This window comes from Heloderma suspectum, chromosome 4 (genome assembly GCF_057233095.1).
Source record: "Heloderma suspectum isolate Gila_16-S chromosome 4, 16-S_ref, whole genome shotgun sequence".
Classification (NCBI taxonomy): Eukaryota; Metazoa; Chordata; class Lepidosauria; order Squamata; family Helodermatidae; genus Heloderma; species Heloderma suspectum.
This window is the reverse complement of record NC_139461.1, coordinates 268,212,413-268,231,364: the sequence shown is the minus strand read 5'-3', so window position 1 is coordinate 268,231,364 and position 18,952 is coordinate 268,212,413. Positions and strand designations below refer to the sequence as shown.

General features: G+C 41.9%; 1 protein-coding gene across 4 annotated transcripts; it reads right to left on the bottom strand.

Annotated features, from left to right (window-relative positions):
• Positions 1 to 5,108: 5,108 nt before the first annotated feature.
• Positions 5,109 to 18,828, bottom strand: LOC146348689 (uncharacterized). 4 transcript variants are annotated; one of them, XM_084853808.1, is made up of 3 exons: positions 15,332 to 18,807; positions 12,200 to 15,114; positions 5,109 to 8,245 (listed from the first exon to the last, which is right to left on the bottom strand). In XM_084853808.1, the coding sequence occupies exons 1-3, from the start codon at positions 15,417 to 15,419 to the stop codon at positions 8,186 to 8,188; spliced, it is 3,063 nt and encodes a 1,020-aa protein (XP_084709934.1). In that variant the 5' UTR covers positions 15,420 to 18,807; the 3' UTR covers positions 5,109 to 8,185. The 4 variants fall into 4 exon arrangements, with proteins under 4 accessions (XP_084709934.1, XP_084709933.1, XP_084709932.1 ...); XM_084853807.1 differs by lacking the exon at positions 5,109 to 8,245 and having other exon boundaries at positions 10,220 to 15,114; positions 15,332 to 15,424; positions 18,393 to 18,828; XM_084853806.1 differs by lacking the exon at positions 5,109 to 8,245 and having other exon boundaries at positions 10,220 to 15,114; positions 15,332 to 15,424; positions 18,325 to 18,807.
• Positions 18,829 to 18,952: the final 124 nt, after the last annotated feature.

Below are 18,952 nucleotides of genomic sequence, written 5' to 3'. Positions count from 1 at the left end.
CCTCCCCTTTTGTTGCTGACAATGTATTGAGTTTCAATTGTCTGAGCACTAGGCAAGCTTTGAAAGGGGACGCTGCATCCTAATGCCATAAAGCCCGTCTTTGAAGGTTCTGCAGCAGACACAGGAGAGGTTAACAAGTATAATGTGCTTTTCTTTAAACTTTGCAGGATGCTATTTTTAGCAAACAAAGATAATGTCACAGTTGCTCTTGTTCATCTCTTGTAGTATATACGTGCCAAATGCTTACCATGTCTGCCATTTTTAAAAACCATCTAACCTTCGCAGAGCTGTGTCACAGGCCTGTCAGGGTGTAATGGAGATGGGAATAGGATTCATTAATGAACCCGCCCTGAAGGATTATAATAATATAAAGAGCTCCATATAAAGCATATTTTCTATTTTGATAAGGCATGTTTTGATTCCTGTCCAAAGAGGGCATAACAACATATACAGCTATAGCTTCATTTATCTACACAAGATATGGTGGAAAGACATCCTGAATGTTTGGGTAACCAGGGACAAATAAGGAACAGTATATGGAACCTCCATGTTCAGACTGAATATACCAGCCTTCCCCAATCTGGTGCTTTCCAGATGTGCTGGACCACAACTCCCAGATTCTGCTAACAACAGCTGGCTGGGGGTTCTGGGAGTTGCAGTCCAACACATCTGGAGGGCACCAGGTTGGGGAAGGATGCGATATGCTTGGGGGTTGGACTCGATGGCCTTGTAGGCCCCTTCCAACCCTACTATTCTATGATGCCTCTGAATAGATTTTCTGTAATGTATTTTAAAGAGCCTCGTGTGGCGCAGAGTGGTAGGCGGCTGTATAGCAACCAAAGCTCTCCCCACGACCTGAGTTCAATCCCAGTAGCGGTGGCTTAGTGGTTAAAACGCTGAACTGCAGACTGGAAGGTCGGCAGGTCAGCAGTTCGAGACCCGAGTGCTGCGTGACGGAGTGAGCTCCCGTCTTCAGTCCCAGCTTCTGCCAACCTAGCAGTTTGAAAGCAAGAAATTGCAAGTAGATAAATAGGTACCGCCTCGGCGGGAAAGGTAACAGCGTTCCGTGCACCTCGGTGTTCAGTCATGCCGGCCACATGACCACGGAAGCGTCTTCGGACAGCGCTGGCTCTTCGGCTTAGAAACGGGGATGAGCACCGCACCCTAGAGTCGGACACGACTGGTTGGGGACACCTTTACCTTTAATGTATATTAATGGTTTTTAATTTTTGTGAACTGCCCAGATAGCTTCGGCTACGGGGCGGTATAGAAATACAATAAATGAAATGAATATCAGAGGGCAGGGACAAACAACACACAAAGGAGCTTTTTTGCCTTTGTGCCTTGCATGTGAACTTTCCAAAGGCTGGTCACTGATAGAAATAGAACCCTGGACTAGATACATCTTTTGGTCGATATAACATGGTAATTTAAGGACACAATCCACCATGTAATTACGATCTGCAAGCCTTACTGAAATTAATACAAGCTGTGCAAGGGCATTCCTGTAATTTGCAGGCACTACACAAGAAGATAGTTAAAGGGACTATGCGGATATAATCAGAGAAACTATGCAATCTTATAATCAGAGAAATTACAGAAAGCAGTTAGGACTGAGCAACAATTTAAACTCAGGTGTTCACCCTAAGCATCTTTAAAGGACAATCCTATGTTTTGGAGTATCTATATACAGAAAATAATAAACAACAAAGAGCCTTGTGGCACCTTAAAGATTTATAATGGCATAAGCTTTCGTGATGAAATGGGATGTAGTGCATGAAAGCCTATGTCATAATACATTTGCTACTCTTTGAGGTGCCACATAGCCCTCTGTTGTTTTTGCTGCAACAGACTAACACAGCTCCCCCTCTGGAAATAATAAGTGATGGAAATTATTTATTAGCTTGACTAACACTGTGATCTCCAAGTGTTCTGGTGGAAAATTTTTGCAACAGAGCACTTACAGAATGTTTTTGTTATACAATGCTCCCAACAAAGACTTTAAAAATGTTTGGGGCGAATAAACTTTTGTCCACCTAGGTTTCTTCCTCATATTCCTACACTTCATTATGATCTCACACCTTTGGGTGTTTTTTTCATACAACATACAAAAGGGACTTTAATCAATTGTCCTCTTCTTTCTAAATGGCCTTGTCCTTTGTAACCCAAACTAGAAAGAGCTTTACAAAGCAGCACTAGGCACCCTGTCTGGTTCTTTAAACTGCTTGTCATCTTTGCATGTCATCTTGTCATCTTTATACTCAGTTATCTCTCTTTGTCTGCTCTGCTCACCCATAGTGGTAACCTATTGGAGGTCTCCACATCACCTTAGTGAGGATATAGTGGGATCTATATATAGCCTTTCAATCCATTTACAGCTTTCATGAAGATTATATGGATTAGGGATGTTTCTTTGCACAGAGGAACAGTTTGGGGGCAGTATCACCCATAAGTGAAACTTCTTCCAACAAAGCAACAGGATTCACAGACAGCAAAGCCAACAGTTGAGCTGATAACTCATGAAATAAAATTCATTGTTCCTTCCAGAATTGTTACAGTAGAGGCCTTATTCCATGGGTGGTAGCTTTTACCTGAAACTTATTACAAGCCTAGATTAAGTTCAGCTTTTTCAGTGGCTATTTTAAAATAAATTATTAAACTGCAAGCAAATTCTGTTACATGAATACCTGCTGTAATCAAAAACCTACAGACAAGGATGCAGACTGTGGTTCCCATTGGCTGGAAATAATATTTTTTCAGAATGTTCATGTCTTGCCCATTGATTCTATTGACTCTGTTCTATTTGATCCAGACTTAGGGCATCTCTACACCAGCCTAAAATCCTGCATTTAGAACAGGGCTTTCTGCTCCCATTTTAAATGCAGGATCACAACTGACTCCCTTTACACATGCTTCCTTTTCCCCCTCCTCCCTGTATCTCAGTCTTCCATTATCTTTCATTGATCTCGCTCCTCTTCTTGCTGCTTTAACTCTTTTCATGGAGGAAACTGAAGCGGAACACAACAGGGTAATTTGATAGCTCATCATCTGCAAACTATTAAAAAACGGAACAAAGGGCATTTAGTGCAGGAGTGTCATGGCATCATGTAAAGAGACCGCAAACATCCGTGAAGGAGCCATTATTAGTCATACTTTGACTAAGATCCACTTAGACCCACTGAAATCAAGTTAGCCATGACTAACTTAAGTCCCATTGATTTCAGTGGGCCTATTCTAAGTATGACTTAATTTTGGATCCAACCCTCTGAATCCATTCTAGAAATTTAAAGGCATTCCCACAGGGAACACTTTGGAAGTGATTATTGGCTGTGTAGTTATATATGCTATACAAATGCAGTTAATATTATGGAGGCATCAGTCCTCTAGCATAAATTAGTTTTGTATTCCAGTATCACAAACTGACAAGAAATGAAGTGCATTTTATTTTGTTGGTAATTTTTTGACCCTTCTCTGTGGCTACAAAATTGCAGTGCAAGGAATCTCAGTGACTGCTGTACCATGGTAGGCTATCCTTGTACACTCAAGGGGATGGTTATAGGAATTGTCAAATACCAGAGACTGGATTATTAACAGCTCCTAGCTATGACTGAAAGAGGACTGGGGGAAATCAACTACAGGTATCAGTTTTGCTCTCAATTGCAATCTAACCACAAATCAGAACACCAAATTCAAGTTCAATTTTTTTCAAGACTAAGGGTGTCTCTACATTAAGAACCCCCCACCCATCCTTTCTGGAGCTTTCTGCTTTCACTTTCTTTGCGGGATTAAGATGGGCTTCTTTACGTAACAGACATGTGGTTTGCACAGAGGAAGTGCCTCCCTCGCTGGCATGTGTGCAAAGGAGCGGGGGAAGGGAAAGCAGCGGGGAGTCTTGCTTTGTAGCTTAACTTGTGCTGTCCTGTTTCCTGGCAGCCCTAGTCACACTTACCTGGGAGTAAGCCCCATTGAAGTCAATGGGACTTATTTCTAGGTAGACATAAGAGCACACTGTAAGTCTGCAACCCTCGACACACTTGCTTGGAAGTAAGCCCCACTGAACTTAATGGAATACTCTGAATCAGCAGAGGATGTTGATTCTGAGCTTGGTGGGTGGGGGATCAGATCTGTCTCCCTTCATTGCAAGGAGGCATTTTACTCTCTTCTCCCTCCAATCAGTGATCAAGAGATACATGGTTTGAATCAAGGAAAGTTCTACCTCAGCAAGTTCATGGTGCTAAGCCGGCATTACACACTGCCAATTCAGCACCGTTAACTTTTATTACTAGTTTATCTCAAATCATTTTGAAAGCACGATAAAGGGGAAAATAACAAGTGAGGTGTCCTGGAGGTTGTCGAAGTCATGTAAAGGACACCTTAATTCCCCAGTGTGCCAAACTTTTGGTCTGAGCTTTTTTAGTGTAAACTCTTTCCTACTACCTTCATGGAGGCTAAAACCTACTGTTACTTTTGGTACTGACTTCTTATCAACCTCATAGCAATTCAGAAAAGAAGTTCTATCCCTTGAGGACTTTCTTCATAAGTAAATCTGCATACTACAATCTTGTCATTCCAGTCTCTGTACTGACTGGAGACAGGACCAGGCCTAAATTTCCATTTTAGAGCATGAAGCCAATAGGCAAATCTCAGAGAAGTCACACCCCACTCAGCTGCTTATCATTACTTGACCTTTCATCCTACCTCTTCCAGGACTATTAAAAGCTAAATTATAACTTCAGGGCTGGGAAAGAATGCAGTCATCCACAGAGTTGTACTCTCTTAAAGTGGCAGCAGCATATCAGACAGCATGATTACTGTTTTCTGGGTGAGAGATTAATGATCATCTGGCTGAGAAATGCAGTTAGCAGTAGGATGGACACCTAAGGGTCCATTCTATGACTGCTGAACAACCCCTAACACTTACCAAGCATCTTATCAACAGGATGACTAAAGATACTTTATTAAGCACTCTTACTTTACATTTCTACTGAGATCAGCTGGACCAAATAAATATGTTTCAGATTGTAAGATGCAGAATAACAGATGGACGACGGTTTTCTAATCATCCAAAATGTGTTTAAACTATAAAGCAGTGGACCATGTTAATGATCATGTAAACAAATAGTGATGTTTATTCTGGGGCTATTAATCCAAAATAAAGGACACAGACCAATGTAAGAATATGGAAATACACATGAGGATGTTGAAAGCTCTTCTCACTATAAGACACAAATGTGAGGAATGGAATATGGGCAAATCAGTCCAGTGCCATAACAAGTGCTACTTTTCCAAACACCTTCCAAGGATTAAAAAATCATGCTTTTCATTTTTGCACCTCAGGAGTGCACTGCATTCACAATGTTAAGCCTTTATTCCCATTCTACCAAATCTGAATTGCTTCATGTTCTTCTAGGTAACTAGTGAATTAAACAGATGCTCAGAAGAATATGAATCCAGCAAAACACAGCAATCTTGTAACGAGTAGCCTATGACATCCTGTTTCATCACCCTGGAAACCTAAATAGAATCATAGTGAAGTACTTCTAAGTACCTTCATTAGTCACAGCGGTATCACTCAGAAAAATCATATTTATTTCACCCACACTGCATCCTAGACCTGGAGAAACTATCTACAAGATAGTAAACAAACATGCACATCTCAGCTGTGGTTATATCATGACCTAGTAATCATACTAGCTTGCACTGATCTGCAAAAAAAAAAAAGATAGTGCAGCATCACCAGGCTATTAACTCAACCCTCCTGCAGAGCTAATAAATTATATAATGGGACCAGTGAACAGATAACAGATTGCAAATGCTTTCCAACTGAAACTTTTCATAAAAATAAACTTTGAAATCATGTTCTGCATAGTGAAGAATGATCTTGAAGGTAAAGGTTCTGCCTTAATACACTGCCATCGTGTGGATACTGAAAGGTCATGCAGATAAGCCTACTCAAATATACTTAAAACTTGGATCTACAAAAATTGTTCACTATATCAGATATTCATGAACTGGGCACTGGTACCTAGTGAAAGTCATATGATTCTTATGCAGATTGGCAGAGGGCACTGAAGACAAAGGGAGTGGCTACATCCAAACCGTTGCATTTTGACATTTCACTGGTGGGTCATTGAGGTAAATAATTTTTGATCCTACAGTCATATTTGGGGAGTACATGTAGTCAAGGTGAAGTTATTCCTCTGAACTAGCTATAGCAAAACTTCTCTATAGTACCAGCCCCAAACATCTGGTTTTGCAGGCTTTAGTCCATGAAAGGGTAGCCCACAATTAACTTACTAGCCTATAAGTTATCAAGAGACATGTGGCTGTTTTTGCTATAAAAGACAAACATCATCTATCACCCTGGAATTTAGCTTGTTGTTGTTGTTGTTCAGTCGTTCAGTCGTGTCCAACTCTTCGTGACCCCATGGACCATAGCACGCCAGGCCTTCCTGTCCTGTGCTCTCTCCCGGAGCGTGCTCAAGTTCATATTCATTGCATCCGTGATGCTATCTAGCCATCTCATCCTCTGCCGTCCCCTTCTCCTTTTGCCTTCAGTCTTTCCCAGCATCAGGGTCTTTTCCAGGGAGTTTTCTCTTCGCATTAGGTGGCCAAAATATTGGAGCTTCAGCTTCATTATCTGTCCTTCCAATGAGCACTCAGGGTTGATTTCCTTTAGGATGGACTGATTTGACCTCCTTGCAGTCCAGGGGACTCGTAAGAGTCTTCTCCAGCACCACAGTTCGAAAGCATCAATTCTTCGGCGCTCAGCCTTCCTTAGAGTCCAGCTCTCACAGCCATACATTACTACTGGGAAAACCATAGCTTTGATTAGACGGACCTTTGTCGGCAAGGTGATGTCTCTGCTTCTTACTATGCTGTCTAGGTTGGCCATAGCTTTCCTCCCAAGGAGCAAGCGTCTTTTAATTTCATGGCTACAGTCACCGTCTGCGGTGATCTTGGAGCCCAAGAAAGTAAAATCTGTCACTGCTTCCATTTCTTCCCCTTCTATATGCCAGGAAGTGATGGGGCCAGATGCCATGATCTTCGTTTTTTTAATGTTGAGTTTCAAACCAGCTTTTGCACTCTCCTCTTTCACCCTCAACAAGAGGCTCTTGAGATCCTCTTCGCTTTCTGCCATTAGGGTGGTATCGTCTGCATATCGGAGGTTGTTGATAATTCTCCCAGCAATCTTAATTCCAACCTCTGATTCATCCAACCCAGCATTTCTCATGATGTACTCTGCATATAAGTTAAATAAGCAGGGTGACAATATGCAGCCTTGTCATACTCCTTTCCCAATTTTGAACCAATCGGTTGTTCCATGTCTGGTTCTTACTGTTGCTTCTTGACCCTCGTACAGGTTTCTCAGGAGACAGGTAAGGTGGTCTGGTACTCCCATCACTTTAAGAATTTGCCACAGTTTGTTGTGATCCACACAATCAAAGGCTTTAGCGTAGTCAATGAAGCAGAAATAGACGTTTTTCTGGAATTCTCTTGCTTTCTCCATGATGCAGCGAATGTTGGCGATTTGATCTCTAGTTCCTCTGCCTCTTCTAAATCCAGCTTGTACTTCCGGTAGTTCTCGGTTCGCATACTGCTGAAGCCTAGCTTGTAGGATTTTGAGCATCACCTTGCTGGCATGTGAAATGAGCGCAATGGTGCGGTAGTTTGAACACTCTTTGGCGTTGCCCTTCTTTGGAATTGGAATGTAAACTGACCTTTTCCAGTCTTGTGGCCACTGTTGAGTGTTCCAGATTTGTTGGCATATTGAATGCAGCACTTTAACAGCATCATCTTTTAAGAATTTAGCTTAAAGGGGGACAATTATGTGCATATCAGAGCAATCCTATTAATGTGAGTTCAATGGGACTTACTCCAGGTGAGTATAGGATTGCAGCTTTAATTTTTTTGCCCTCTGATACAGAATTTTTTATTCTTCTTTGGTGGGAAAACTGATGCTCTTCATCAGTGATAGCAGCAATAATCCATCCATTTAATTAACAACGTACCATTTGTCTCATTACAAGGTGTGAGTGTCCCTTTTGACTACAGCACATAACTGTCTATTGTGTGGTGCTTTATTTATTGAGATTTTCTCGGAAACAGGCACCAGCATACGCAAACATTTCATCACTTTTAAATCACTGCCTTCTTATTGCAAACGACTGCACTGAACTTTGTCTTAGCAGCATTTGTGGTTCCCATCAAGTATTTTCCAGCCATGATTAACCTGTGAAGAATCCTAATAAAAATAAAAGCACAAGTGAGTGATGGAAAAATATCTGCCTCCTTACGACACTAACTGCCTTTTTCATTACAGGCTACATAAATGAATGCTATTTTGTGCTCTTTCATTAGCAGTATGAATCAGAAAGTATATTCAAAGCTAGAGCCTACTATACTGATGAGTCCTACTGTACCTTTAATGCAACTTTAACCGTGCCATTATTATGCACGGTGTAGCCATGGATTTTAATGTGACTACGGTGCATTTTATTATATTAATTTTATGTAAATTACTCAGATTGCTAATGGGTAGCATGTGAAATAGTATAAACATTATTATTTATTGTACTGTTGATTACATGACCTGCTGGAATCTTTTGTTTCAGGCACTGGTTAGTAGGCAAACAAAGAATAAAGCGAGCTTTGGTTCTTTCTCTGTTCCTATGCAAAATGAGCATATCATTCATATGAAGAATTTCCAGAGATAATAAAAGTATTTCAACATACTCTGCATAGTTTACGACTGAGGAAATCGCAGGGAAGCAGCAGTTCAGACCCACATGCTAAAGACATAACCTTGCATTTCCTTTGCTTTAATTGTCATCTGTCCTTTTAATGGATAGGCTGGGCAGAAAATAAGGGCTGTTAAACACATGACTACAGTATAACATTATTTAAATACAACCATCTCTATTGCAGTCTGGCATAGTGTAGAATATTCTCAATGCCTGCCTCACAACTATGGAATTCCCTTTCAGTGAAGATTTGCCCAATGATTTAGAACATTTTATCCTGCCTTTCTGCCTGGCACTCAAAGGCAGCTCACAACTGATCTAAAACAATGCAACAAATAATCTAATGCAAAAACAATCAATTAAACATAAGAAAGCAAATAAAACAGCAGATATCAACCAAACTAAATATTTCTAAAACAATATTAAAAACAAATCCAAGTGCAAGTGTCTTCCAGATGCATTGAAACATTTTTGTTTGACCTCACTCTAAGTTGATAGGGTTAAGGTGGGTCCTGGGCTCCATGATTAGGTGGGGTAATTCTAATGAGACAATAGATTTTACAACTTATTCAACAAAGAATACTAGTGACTTTCATAATGCTGACATGCATAATTCTTTTGGCCTAGTTTTCACTGAGGTGGTAAACCTGTGTTTGGGCTGTACCACTTCAAAGCATAGGTGGGGGCTCAGAAGACTGAATGCTTCTCCACAGGAAAAGATATCCCTGCACGTAAAAGACAAACATGTCAAGGAGAAGGCAAGGCTAGAAACTTTCTCCCCAACATTTGGTTTTGTACAGGAGTACATTGTTTTCGATGGATGAGCATTCAATCTTGTGAGTGCCGTCTCTACCTACTTCTCAAAGTGGCACTCTGACCAAAAAAAAGAAATAGTTGCTGACTAGCAAACAACACTGTCTTTGTGTCCTTTCCAACTCTGGCCTAGTTCTCATTTAACAAAGTCCTCTATACATTTAGCCATGTGAGTTCTTCCTGCAGTCCAAAGCAGTACAATTCAGACACAGATTTACCACTATAGTGAGATCTTTTCTACAGTGACCAAAATGGAATATATAAGGGAAACAAAGTTGCACCGACAGATGGCTTCTCACATTTTGGGTGTGTAGGCTTTCTTACATGCAAGTATACTCATTTATAAAAACTGTATTGGATTACATTGTCTTAAAAGACTGTTGCACCTCCTTTCTCTGCTTTCTGTAGCAATCTCTCAAACCACCATCTGTATATATTCACATTTAGGGAAGCTCTGTGTATGAACTGTCTCTCAGGTATGTCGAGTCCAAGACATTAAGGGCACAAATCCTATGCATTTTTAGACAGAAAAGAAGTCCTACAACTCCTAGCATTCCCCAGCCAGCCATGTTGCCAAGGAATGCTGGGAGCAGTAGGGCTTTTTTCTGACTAAATTTGCATAGGATTGCTCCCATATGTTGTGAGTCAATACCAGTGTATTCAGTCATGTCCAGATTACAGGAATTCAGTACAAGCATCATCTTTGTGTGAACACTATTCTGGTAGTTATCTGCAAAAATGAGCACCACAAAATGAGCCAGTTTTTAGGCAAATATTTTACTTACTAATACTCACACACACACAGTATACTACAGCAACACTCCCATTTTAGGAAACCATTTTTCTAATACACATGTAAAAGTACCTACAACAGCCCTTGCGATACTGCATTTGGGATAGTGTTATTTATAGGAAAAATAATAAAAAGGTAAAAGTGTCCCCAACCAGTCGTGTCCGACTCTAGGGTGCGGTGCTCATCCCCGTTTCTAAGCCGAAGAGCCAGCGCTGTCCGAAGACGCTTCCGTGGTCATGTGGCCGACATGACTGAACACCGAGGTGCACGGAATGCTGCTACCTTTCCCGCCGAGGCGGTACCTATTTATCTACTTGCAATTTCTTGCTTTCGAACTGCTAGGTTGGCAGAAGCTGGGACTGAAGACGGGAGCTCACTCCGTCAGGCAGCACTCGGGTCTTGAACTGCTGACCTGCTGACCTTCCAGTCTGCAGTTCAGCGTCTTAACCACTAAGCCACCGCGGCCCCAGGAAAAATAATAGTTCTATTATATTATACAGAGTTCAGCTGTTCGAAACTATTCAACAGTATGGACTGTCTTTTTTTGAATCTGAAGAAATTAAGAAGTTTGTTTCTTTATGTACACACACCCATCTTACCCTCTTCCTAATATAAAGGCTGCCTAATCTAGGAGTAGGCAGATCAGGTTCTACTCGTGATTTGCAGTGGATCAGCAAGGTTTTTTGGCTCTCAGTTGCTTAAGAAAAAGCCCTATTTCCCCCTTAAATTAGGCTGCTGAAATCAAGGAAGTTGGGGGGGGGGGATTTGTGTGTGAAAGGATTTGTGTGCAAACTCCAGTTCTGGTTCTGAAAACAAGTTGCTGAGCTGAGCAAATGCTCAGAGGCCCTTGTTCCTCAGTCCTGTATCTGCCTTCCTGAGCCACCACTTTATATCTGGCTCCAGCTGGTAGGGCTCAGGGTTCTAGTGGAGAGCAAAGTAGATCCTATAAGCCTAAAGTCTGTCCATCCCTGACCTAATAATCAAAACTGGTGGAAAACCCCAACATTTTAAAGATTAAATTAGAAGAAATAGTTCTACAGCAACTGAGATACACTGAATTCTTGACACACCCCATAAGAGGCCTATTGGAATGACAGGAATAGTGAAATATGTTGAGCCTGATCCTATGCAATTTTACTCAGACCTACTGAGTTCAAAAGGGCTTATTCCAAAGTAAGTGTGGACAGGACTGCAGCTTCTGGGTGATGTCCAACATCACACAAGTGAACTTTGGCTTGCAGAATGGGCCTTCTCCTTTCCCTCTTCCCTGCACTCCTATGCTTCCCCAAATCTGCTCCAGAGGATTCCCCAACACCCTGAAGCAGATTGGGGAGGCACACACAGAGAAGGGGGGAATTTATTCTACCAGCAGTGTCCATTCTGCTGCTGGACAGATACAGGGCATTTCTACACCAGCTTAAAATCCTGCATTTAAAACAGGGCTTTCAGCTTCAGTTTTAAATGCAGGATCACAACGACTCTTTTTCACCTGCTTCCCCCCGCTCCCGTTTCCCCCTCCTTCTCCCCATATCAGAGTCTTCCATTATCTTTCATTGATCTTGCTCCTCTTCTTGCCGCTTTTCCTCTTTTCACTAAGGGAACTCAAGCAGAACACAACAGGATGATTTGATAGCTCATTACCTGCAATCTATTTAAAAATGGAACAAAGGGCATTTAGTGCAGGAGACATGCTGGAAGATCATGGTGGGTCATGGAAAGAGCCTGCGAACTTCCATGAGGGAGCAATCTCAGTTGCAGGATAAAAGCTCCATGTGAAGAAAGCCAGTCAGATACAGCCCCTAATGTTACTCCTGTGTGGCGACAAATATATATATGGACTGGTACAAACCTGAATAAGGTCAGATTCCTTTCTCTTGGAAATTGCAGCTCTGTTTCCCTTATATATATTCGTTTGGTTGATATTGAAAAGGGGGATTTCTCGGGAACACTTGCATTGGCTTCTAGTTCTCTGACCAGGGTCCACCAGAAAAACACTCTCTCTATTCAGGCAATTCTTTAGTGTTTTACATTCTGAGGCAAAGCAGTTATGCACGTCTCTTGATGTGCCAAGATGTTCTTTAACAGCATTCTGGCAGCATGAACATTCAGGGTGATAAACAAAGTGTTTTGGTGTTTGATAGCCATCATTAGAAGGTGATGCAGTGTGTATGCCTGATAAATCAATCTCTTGTAAATCTCTTGCACCTGGCCCTACAGAGAAGCTGACATTTTTTCTTTCACCTCTTTTCATTGCTTTGCTTTTCTCGACAACATCCTCTTTCAGGTTTTTTGTGGAAACCCCATTTTCAAAGAAGGATGCTAATTTAATGAACTGGTTTTTTGAAGCTTGTCTATGTGTATTGTACAAACAGCAGGATGGAAAGCCATGATGACAACTAGCACAGCAAGCTTCCTCTGTGTTGAAGGTTCCTATAGGGGAATTCACCCGGTTTGATTCAGTCATACTGGCTCTCCAGTTAACATCGGGACTGGCTCTTGTTTTCTTCCGAACTGACTCTGAAATATCTCCACTAGGGAACAAGCCACATTCTGGCATATTTCCACAGGGGCAGACTGAGAGCTTCTTCAGGGATAAGCCTCCACAAGCTACCTGGTCAGCTCCATAATCCAAATTTCCCATATGTATATTGTTAAATGTGTTCCTTTCCTTCGGTAGCTGCACTACTTTAACAATATTTGTACAACAAGGAGAATGAGAGACGCTACATTTGCAATCAGAGTAAGATGCTGCAGGACTCCAAATGCGTGTCTCAGTTTGCATACATGGTGCAGGTGAATGCCTTGGCTCATTTGGAAGAAGATACAGTGCTGCAGGACTCCCTCTCTCAGGTTGCAAACAGGGAACAGGTGAATGCCTCCTCTCATTTGAAAGAGACAATGCAGTAGGAAGTGGAACTGGACTATGCCTTGAACTTGGGAGAAGTGGGGCAGTTGATCTCCTTTCATCAGCAAGGGAATGCGGAGTGAAAATCTCATTCCCCTGTGTGTTTGAACTATTTGGAGTGGGGCAAACCTCCCCTTTGCAGTTTTTGTGTGTGTTCTTTCCTCCAGCCCATCCTAAACAATAGTTCAATATATTTTGCATCTTCAAATTGCTTTTCTTTCTTATTGGAGAAATGTATTCGGACCTCTCAAAATTACTTTTAGGATTTAGCAGGTAATGGGAGGAAAATCTACGAGTTATTTTGCCACCTCCAGTTCGCTTGTGGGGTCTTCTGTGAACACTGAAAAGCTTTTCAGAATCAATCTCTGCAGAATACAGGTCAACCGTCAAGTCAAGCAATGGGCTGCAGCAACATTTAGTAGTCTGTGCTAGAGGCACATAATACATATCATTTATTTCTTCCCTTTTATGAGTATTTTTGTTTATAGCTTCAACATCCAAAGCCTTGAGCCAATGAAATTTGGAGGGGAGATGAGCTTTGCTTCTAAATTTTTGACCTTTTTGCACTTTTGGGGGTGCAAATACAACAGATTTCACAGGTCTGGAGGCCTTTGGCTGACCTTTCTGAACGTCAATAGTCTTATAAGCAGGTGCAACTTTGGAATGGGGCAATGACCTAACAAAGAAGTGGGGAGACTGATTTGCATCTGTATGTTTACAGGATGGAAATAACCAACCGGAAGACAAAGGTTTCAGGGTAGATAGCAGTTGATCAGAATGACTATCAGAACAACTTGATTCAGATGATTCTGTATGGGTTGCTTGAGGGTGGGTAGCTTCAGATGCTTCAGTATTGGTTCCTAAACGCTGGCTTGTTTCACCAACTAGGATTTGTGAAAGTCCTGCCTGCTTTGTTAAAGGTGTGGTCTGTTTTTGCTTTTCCGTTCCGAAGTGCACAGATCTTGGAACAATTGAAATATGCAACTTCTTAAACAGCTGGTTATGTTCAGGACCTTTAAACTGAAAGGCTAAAGAATGCTTCTGTGAATCTTTTTTGCCTACCCTACCCTTTGAAGAACTAATATTGCCTGCTAATGAACCAGCTGGGTCTACATAAGCTGCTTCTAATGTCAGAGAAATAACAAATTCTCCTGAACTGGCATGCAAACGGATTTGCTCAGTTGTCTGGGGATTGTCAATTTTATAAGAAAGTTCTGAAGAATAATCTAAATTGTCCTTTACCAGCTGACTTTCATTACTATGAACTATTGTGAAGTTTTTTACTGGTGTTTTGTTTATCTCAGCAGGTATTGCTGATTGCTTGAAACACTGACAGAGACTATTTTCCCCAGCTTCTGTTTCTCTACAAGGAAAAAAAACTTGCACACCTTTGTTATGCTTGGAAGTTGGAGGGTAATCAGCTGATGACTGCTTCTGAAGTAGCTTATTACATGCATAAGTTTCCTTTAATGTTTGTTCTTTTACTAAATTCTCAGTAGCAATCACATGAGGCGTTTTACTATTTAAACACAAAGCATCGCCATAAGGCCCATGACACGTGGATGAATTTTTTTTAGATGAATACCTTTTCAGTGGATGACCACTTTTATGATAGTCCTTAAAATGTAAATGCGATATAGATTCTGGCAATAATTCCACTTGAAATTCTCTAGTGTTATCTAATTTTTGTGCTTGGAGCAGGGGATGGTCTTTGCAACAATTTTTAAAGTTGGTTTGGTTGTTTTCTGAGATCAGTACAACTTTGCTGAATTTGCTTTTTTGTTTCTCTTCTTCAAACAAGCTGCATGGACTATTTAGCTGAAGATGGAGATCACTTTGACTGTCAGAGTCAATCAGGTCTAGGGAAAAGAAGAAAAAAACAACCATCAACTCAAGAACATGTTTTCCCAAAATTATAAAAGAGCACAAATTATTATTTTCTAAAAATGATTCTTTACTATTATAACACGAGTAAAAAAATTCACCACCATAGGGTATATTAATAACATCTTTAGTAATTTAGAACAAATAATGAAAGTACCAGAATATTCCTTTATTGTCTGGCACCCAGTTTACCTTTGTTGATAGGTATAACACTTTCTTCCCAACACTCAGAATAAAAATCACATTCTGTGTCAGACACTGCTGAATTCTGGTTGGACATATCACCTAAAACACAAATATAGCAAGCATAGTTATTAGAAACCACAGTGTATTTTAAAATGTATGTGCTGTCATCAACTCCTGTGTAAAAACAGAACAAACAGCTTTACTATTGCACAGATGACAAATAATTAAACTTCAAAGACTGTGGTCTCAAATGCATTTTTGTCCACAGCTTTCAGAAATCAGTGAACCTTTGCTAATTAATGCATATCTGTACCTAATTCACTCAGTGTTCAAAATGTAAAAGATGAAATAAATTATTTCTTTATGCAATATTATTTGTTCCGGCAGCCTGCCGGAGGGAGAACTGGTAGCAGAAAGAGAAGTGGTATTCCTGACCACTTTTGGCTCTGGCCCTGCCCACTGATGCCTTCAGCCCCACCTACCAACAGCAGTCATCTGCCAACAGATCATCCCTGAAGGAATCTGGCCCTCAATAGAGTGTTCCCCAATCCAACCCTATAGGAAATAGTAACTTAGGTATCTGCCCCCACCCCTAAAGGATTCTTGTTTTTTTTTTAATCTTTCCTTTTCTCACACTCTGTATTAAGCCTAGTCCTAGTTATTCCACTCTAGCAGCTATCTGTGGGTTGAATCCATACAGTGACTTTAGGCATACCCAGATCATAATTTTTGTCCCTTCCCTGAACAGAACCCACATCACAAATTGCTTTTTGAAAGTCTGCTTCAAAAGTGGTTTGCTATGGGTTTTGCAGGACAAGGGGCAGCAGGAGGGGGTGACAATACTATTATTTGAGAAAGTCAAGCAGAGAGCATACAAAACTAGCTGTGTGGCTTTTTGGAGCCCGGCAAATGTTTCTTTAAGAGTGCATCAAGCCTTTGCAAATAGCACCTTTGAAAGGCAGATACCTATTTTGTACCAAGATGGCACAATTTCTCCTATGCAGACAGCAACATAGCCAATGCAAGTGGCACTGCTTCTCTGCTTCTACCACCTGCCATGCACTTGGGACAGAGATGGAAACCGGCATGGCATGAAGTAGGCAGCACATGCAGACTTGGAAAGGATGAGGATGCAATGTAAGCACATTCCTCCCCCTTCCTCCCCACTGTCTAAAACCTTCCTGAGGTCTAGGCTGAGAAGTGTAGCCCTGGAGGCTTGACTGGGACACTGTTCAGGTAAACGCACTATTGCTTTTGTGAATTTGCATCCCCCCCAAAAAAAAAACAGAATCAGAAGAGAAATTTGCCTGTACCCAGTCTAAAAATTTGTCTCGTAATGGGTTGGTAAAGAACTTAAATGACCCATCACCTCACAAAACACTGATTTTTACCCTTCAGGGGAAGCTAAAATAACAGATCAGAGAAACCTGAACTCTCACACAGTGTGAGAATATTTGCCAACTTCTAACCAATAACTAGTAAAATTCCTATAAGCACATCCTTGCATGTGTTCTTATTAAAAGGCAAAAACCGTGTCTTTGAGAGGCAGCAAAAAACAGCAATGTCTTCATTCTATAAAGGATTAGATATATTACTTCTAGCGAAAGTAAAGCATATAGACCTCAAGATTTAAAACAAAGTCGATAGAAGTAGATTTTATTGGACTAATTTAGGATGATAATTTTTGTGAACCGCCCAGAGAGCTTCGGCTATTGGGCGGTATAGAAATGAAATAAATAATAAAATAAATGATATACCAAGCTTTGCATTTTAACAGAACTTCTAAGTTGGTCCAACATAATTTCATACTTTGGTATCTTTTCTCCTTTTGCAGCCCCACTGAAATTACACATAAATGTTTATGGAAATTACACTTAAAAAGATGGGTAACTTTTCTGTAACCACAATCTGCTAAAGGACCAAGTTCCCTCAACATCCAGAGAATGCAATCCTAAGCATGCTTGCTAGGGACTAAGCTCCACTGAGATGAACAGGACTTACTTATGAGTAAACTTTCTTGGAATTATATTGGCTGTTTGCTTCTCCCATTAGCTTAGTATCTGTTGTTTACATTGAAAGAGCAGCCCTAATAATCTTTCCTCATGCTGCTGTCCTCATCATCCTCTAAACAGGACCAACAGTGTGCATGGTGCTATAAAGCACAATAGGACAGGTCCCTGCTCTGAGGAGCTTAGAATTCAAAATTCTACAGGGCGGGGGACGGGGACATATAGCTGGATGTGCCCAATCCCGTCTGATCTCGGAAGCTAAGCAGGGGACGGGGACATATAGCTGGATGTGCCCAATCCCGTCTGATCTCGGAAGCTAAGCAGCGTCAGCCCTGGTTAGTACTTGGATGGCAGACCACCCGGGAATCAGGCTTCCTGCACTGAGCAGGGGGTTGGACTCGATGGTCTTGTAGGCCCCTTCCAACCCTATGATTCTGTGAGTATGAGTATCGAAGGAAAGGAAGGGAAGAGATGCAGTGGTATACAGGGAAGTAATATGCTGTTTCAGTTGTACCGGATTCTGCTCAACAGAGGCTGAGTTACAGTAGGGTATGGGAAGTAGGGTATTGCGCCAAAGGTTTCACCAGAAAGATAGACTTTGAAGAGTGATTTGAAGAAGGTTAAGAGGTGTCATCAAGAGGTGCAAGGGCAGAGGGTTTTTGAGAGGCAGCTTCGGAAGGAATTGCTGGAGGAGGAAAAATCAGGTCTGGAATATAACAGTGAATAAATATTGTGGGGCACCTGAACTATATTCACAGAAGGCAGATGCTTTTTGAAACTGCACCCTTTCAGAGAGAAGAGGCTTTCCATCTCTCTTTCCACTTCACCTCAACCTAGAAGGGCAACTTGTGGCCCTCCAGATGTTATTGGACTGCAAGTCCCATCAGTCCTAGTCAATATAACCAATGGTGAGGGATGATGGGAATTGTAGTCACTAACATCTGGAGGGCCACAACCTGCCCGCCCTTGACACAGAGGAAGAAGGCTCACCGCCAACCGCTAGGAAGTAGTACTGCCCAATCGCCTCCTTGCTCCGTGAGAGGCGCTTCTCCTCTCACCTGCAGGTTTTCCCCTTCCCGGTTCTCATAGCTGCTCATCCAGCCCCTGGCCCGCGGGACTTTACATGGCCCTCGGGGAGGCATGCGTGACGTCAGAGCCCCTCATAACCCCGCTGGGTGACGTCAGTACACCTCTGTGACAGGCACCGGCGCGGCGGGGCCACCTGCCACCACCAGATTCAATTCCACCCCCGCCTTCCTTCTGCTCAGGTAACAACCGCCCAGCTCCACCGACGGACAGCTGTTTAGATTTGGATCCCTCAGCAGCGGGACGGCGGCTCGCGTTACCCCCCGCTCGCCCCGTTACACCCATATTCCAGTGACAAAACCCGTTCCCTCCCTTCACCATCCCCGAGTCGACCACTTTTAAATATGGCGCCCGCCCCCCGGGCTCGTAGGAACAGCCCGACCGAGAACGAAGCGCAAGCTGGGCAGAGGAGAGTAATAGCGCGACACGCCTTTTTATTTATATTGGCTCCGCCCCGCTCCCAACGTCACCCTTGCGTTTTGCGATTTCATAACGTGATTATGCCAGACTCCTGTCATTCAATCGAGAAAGC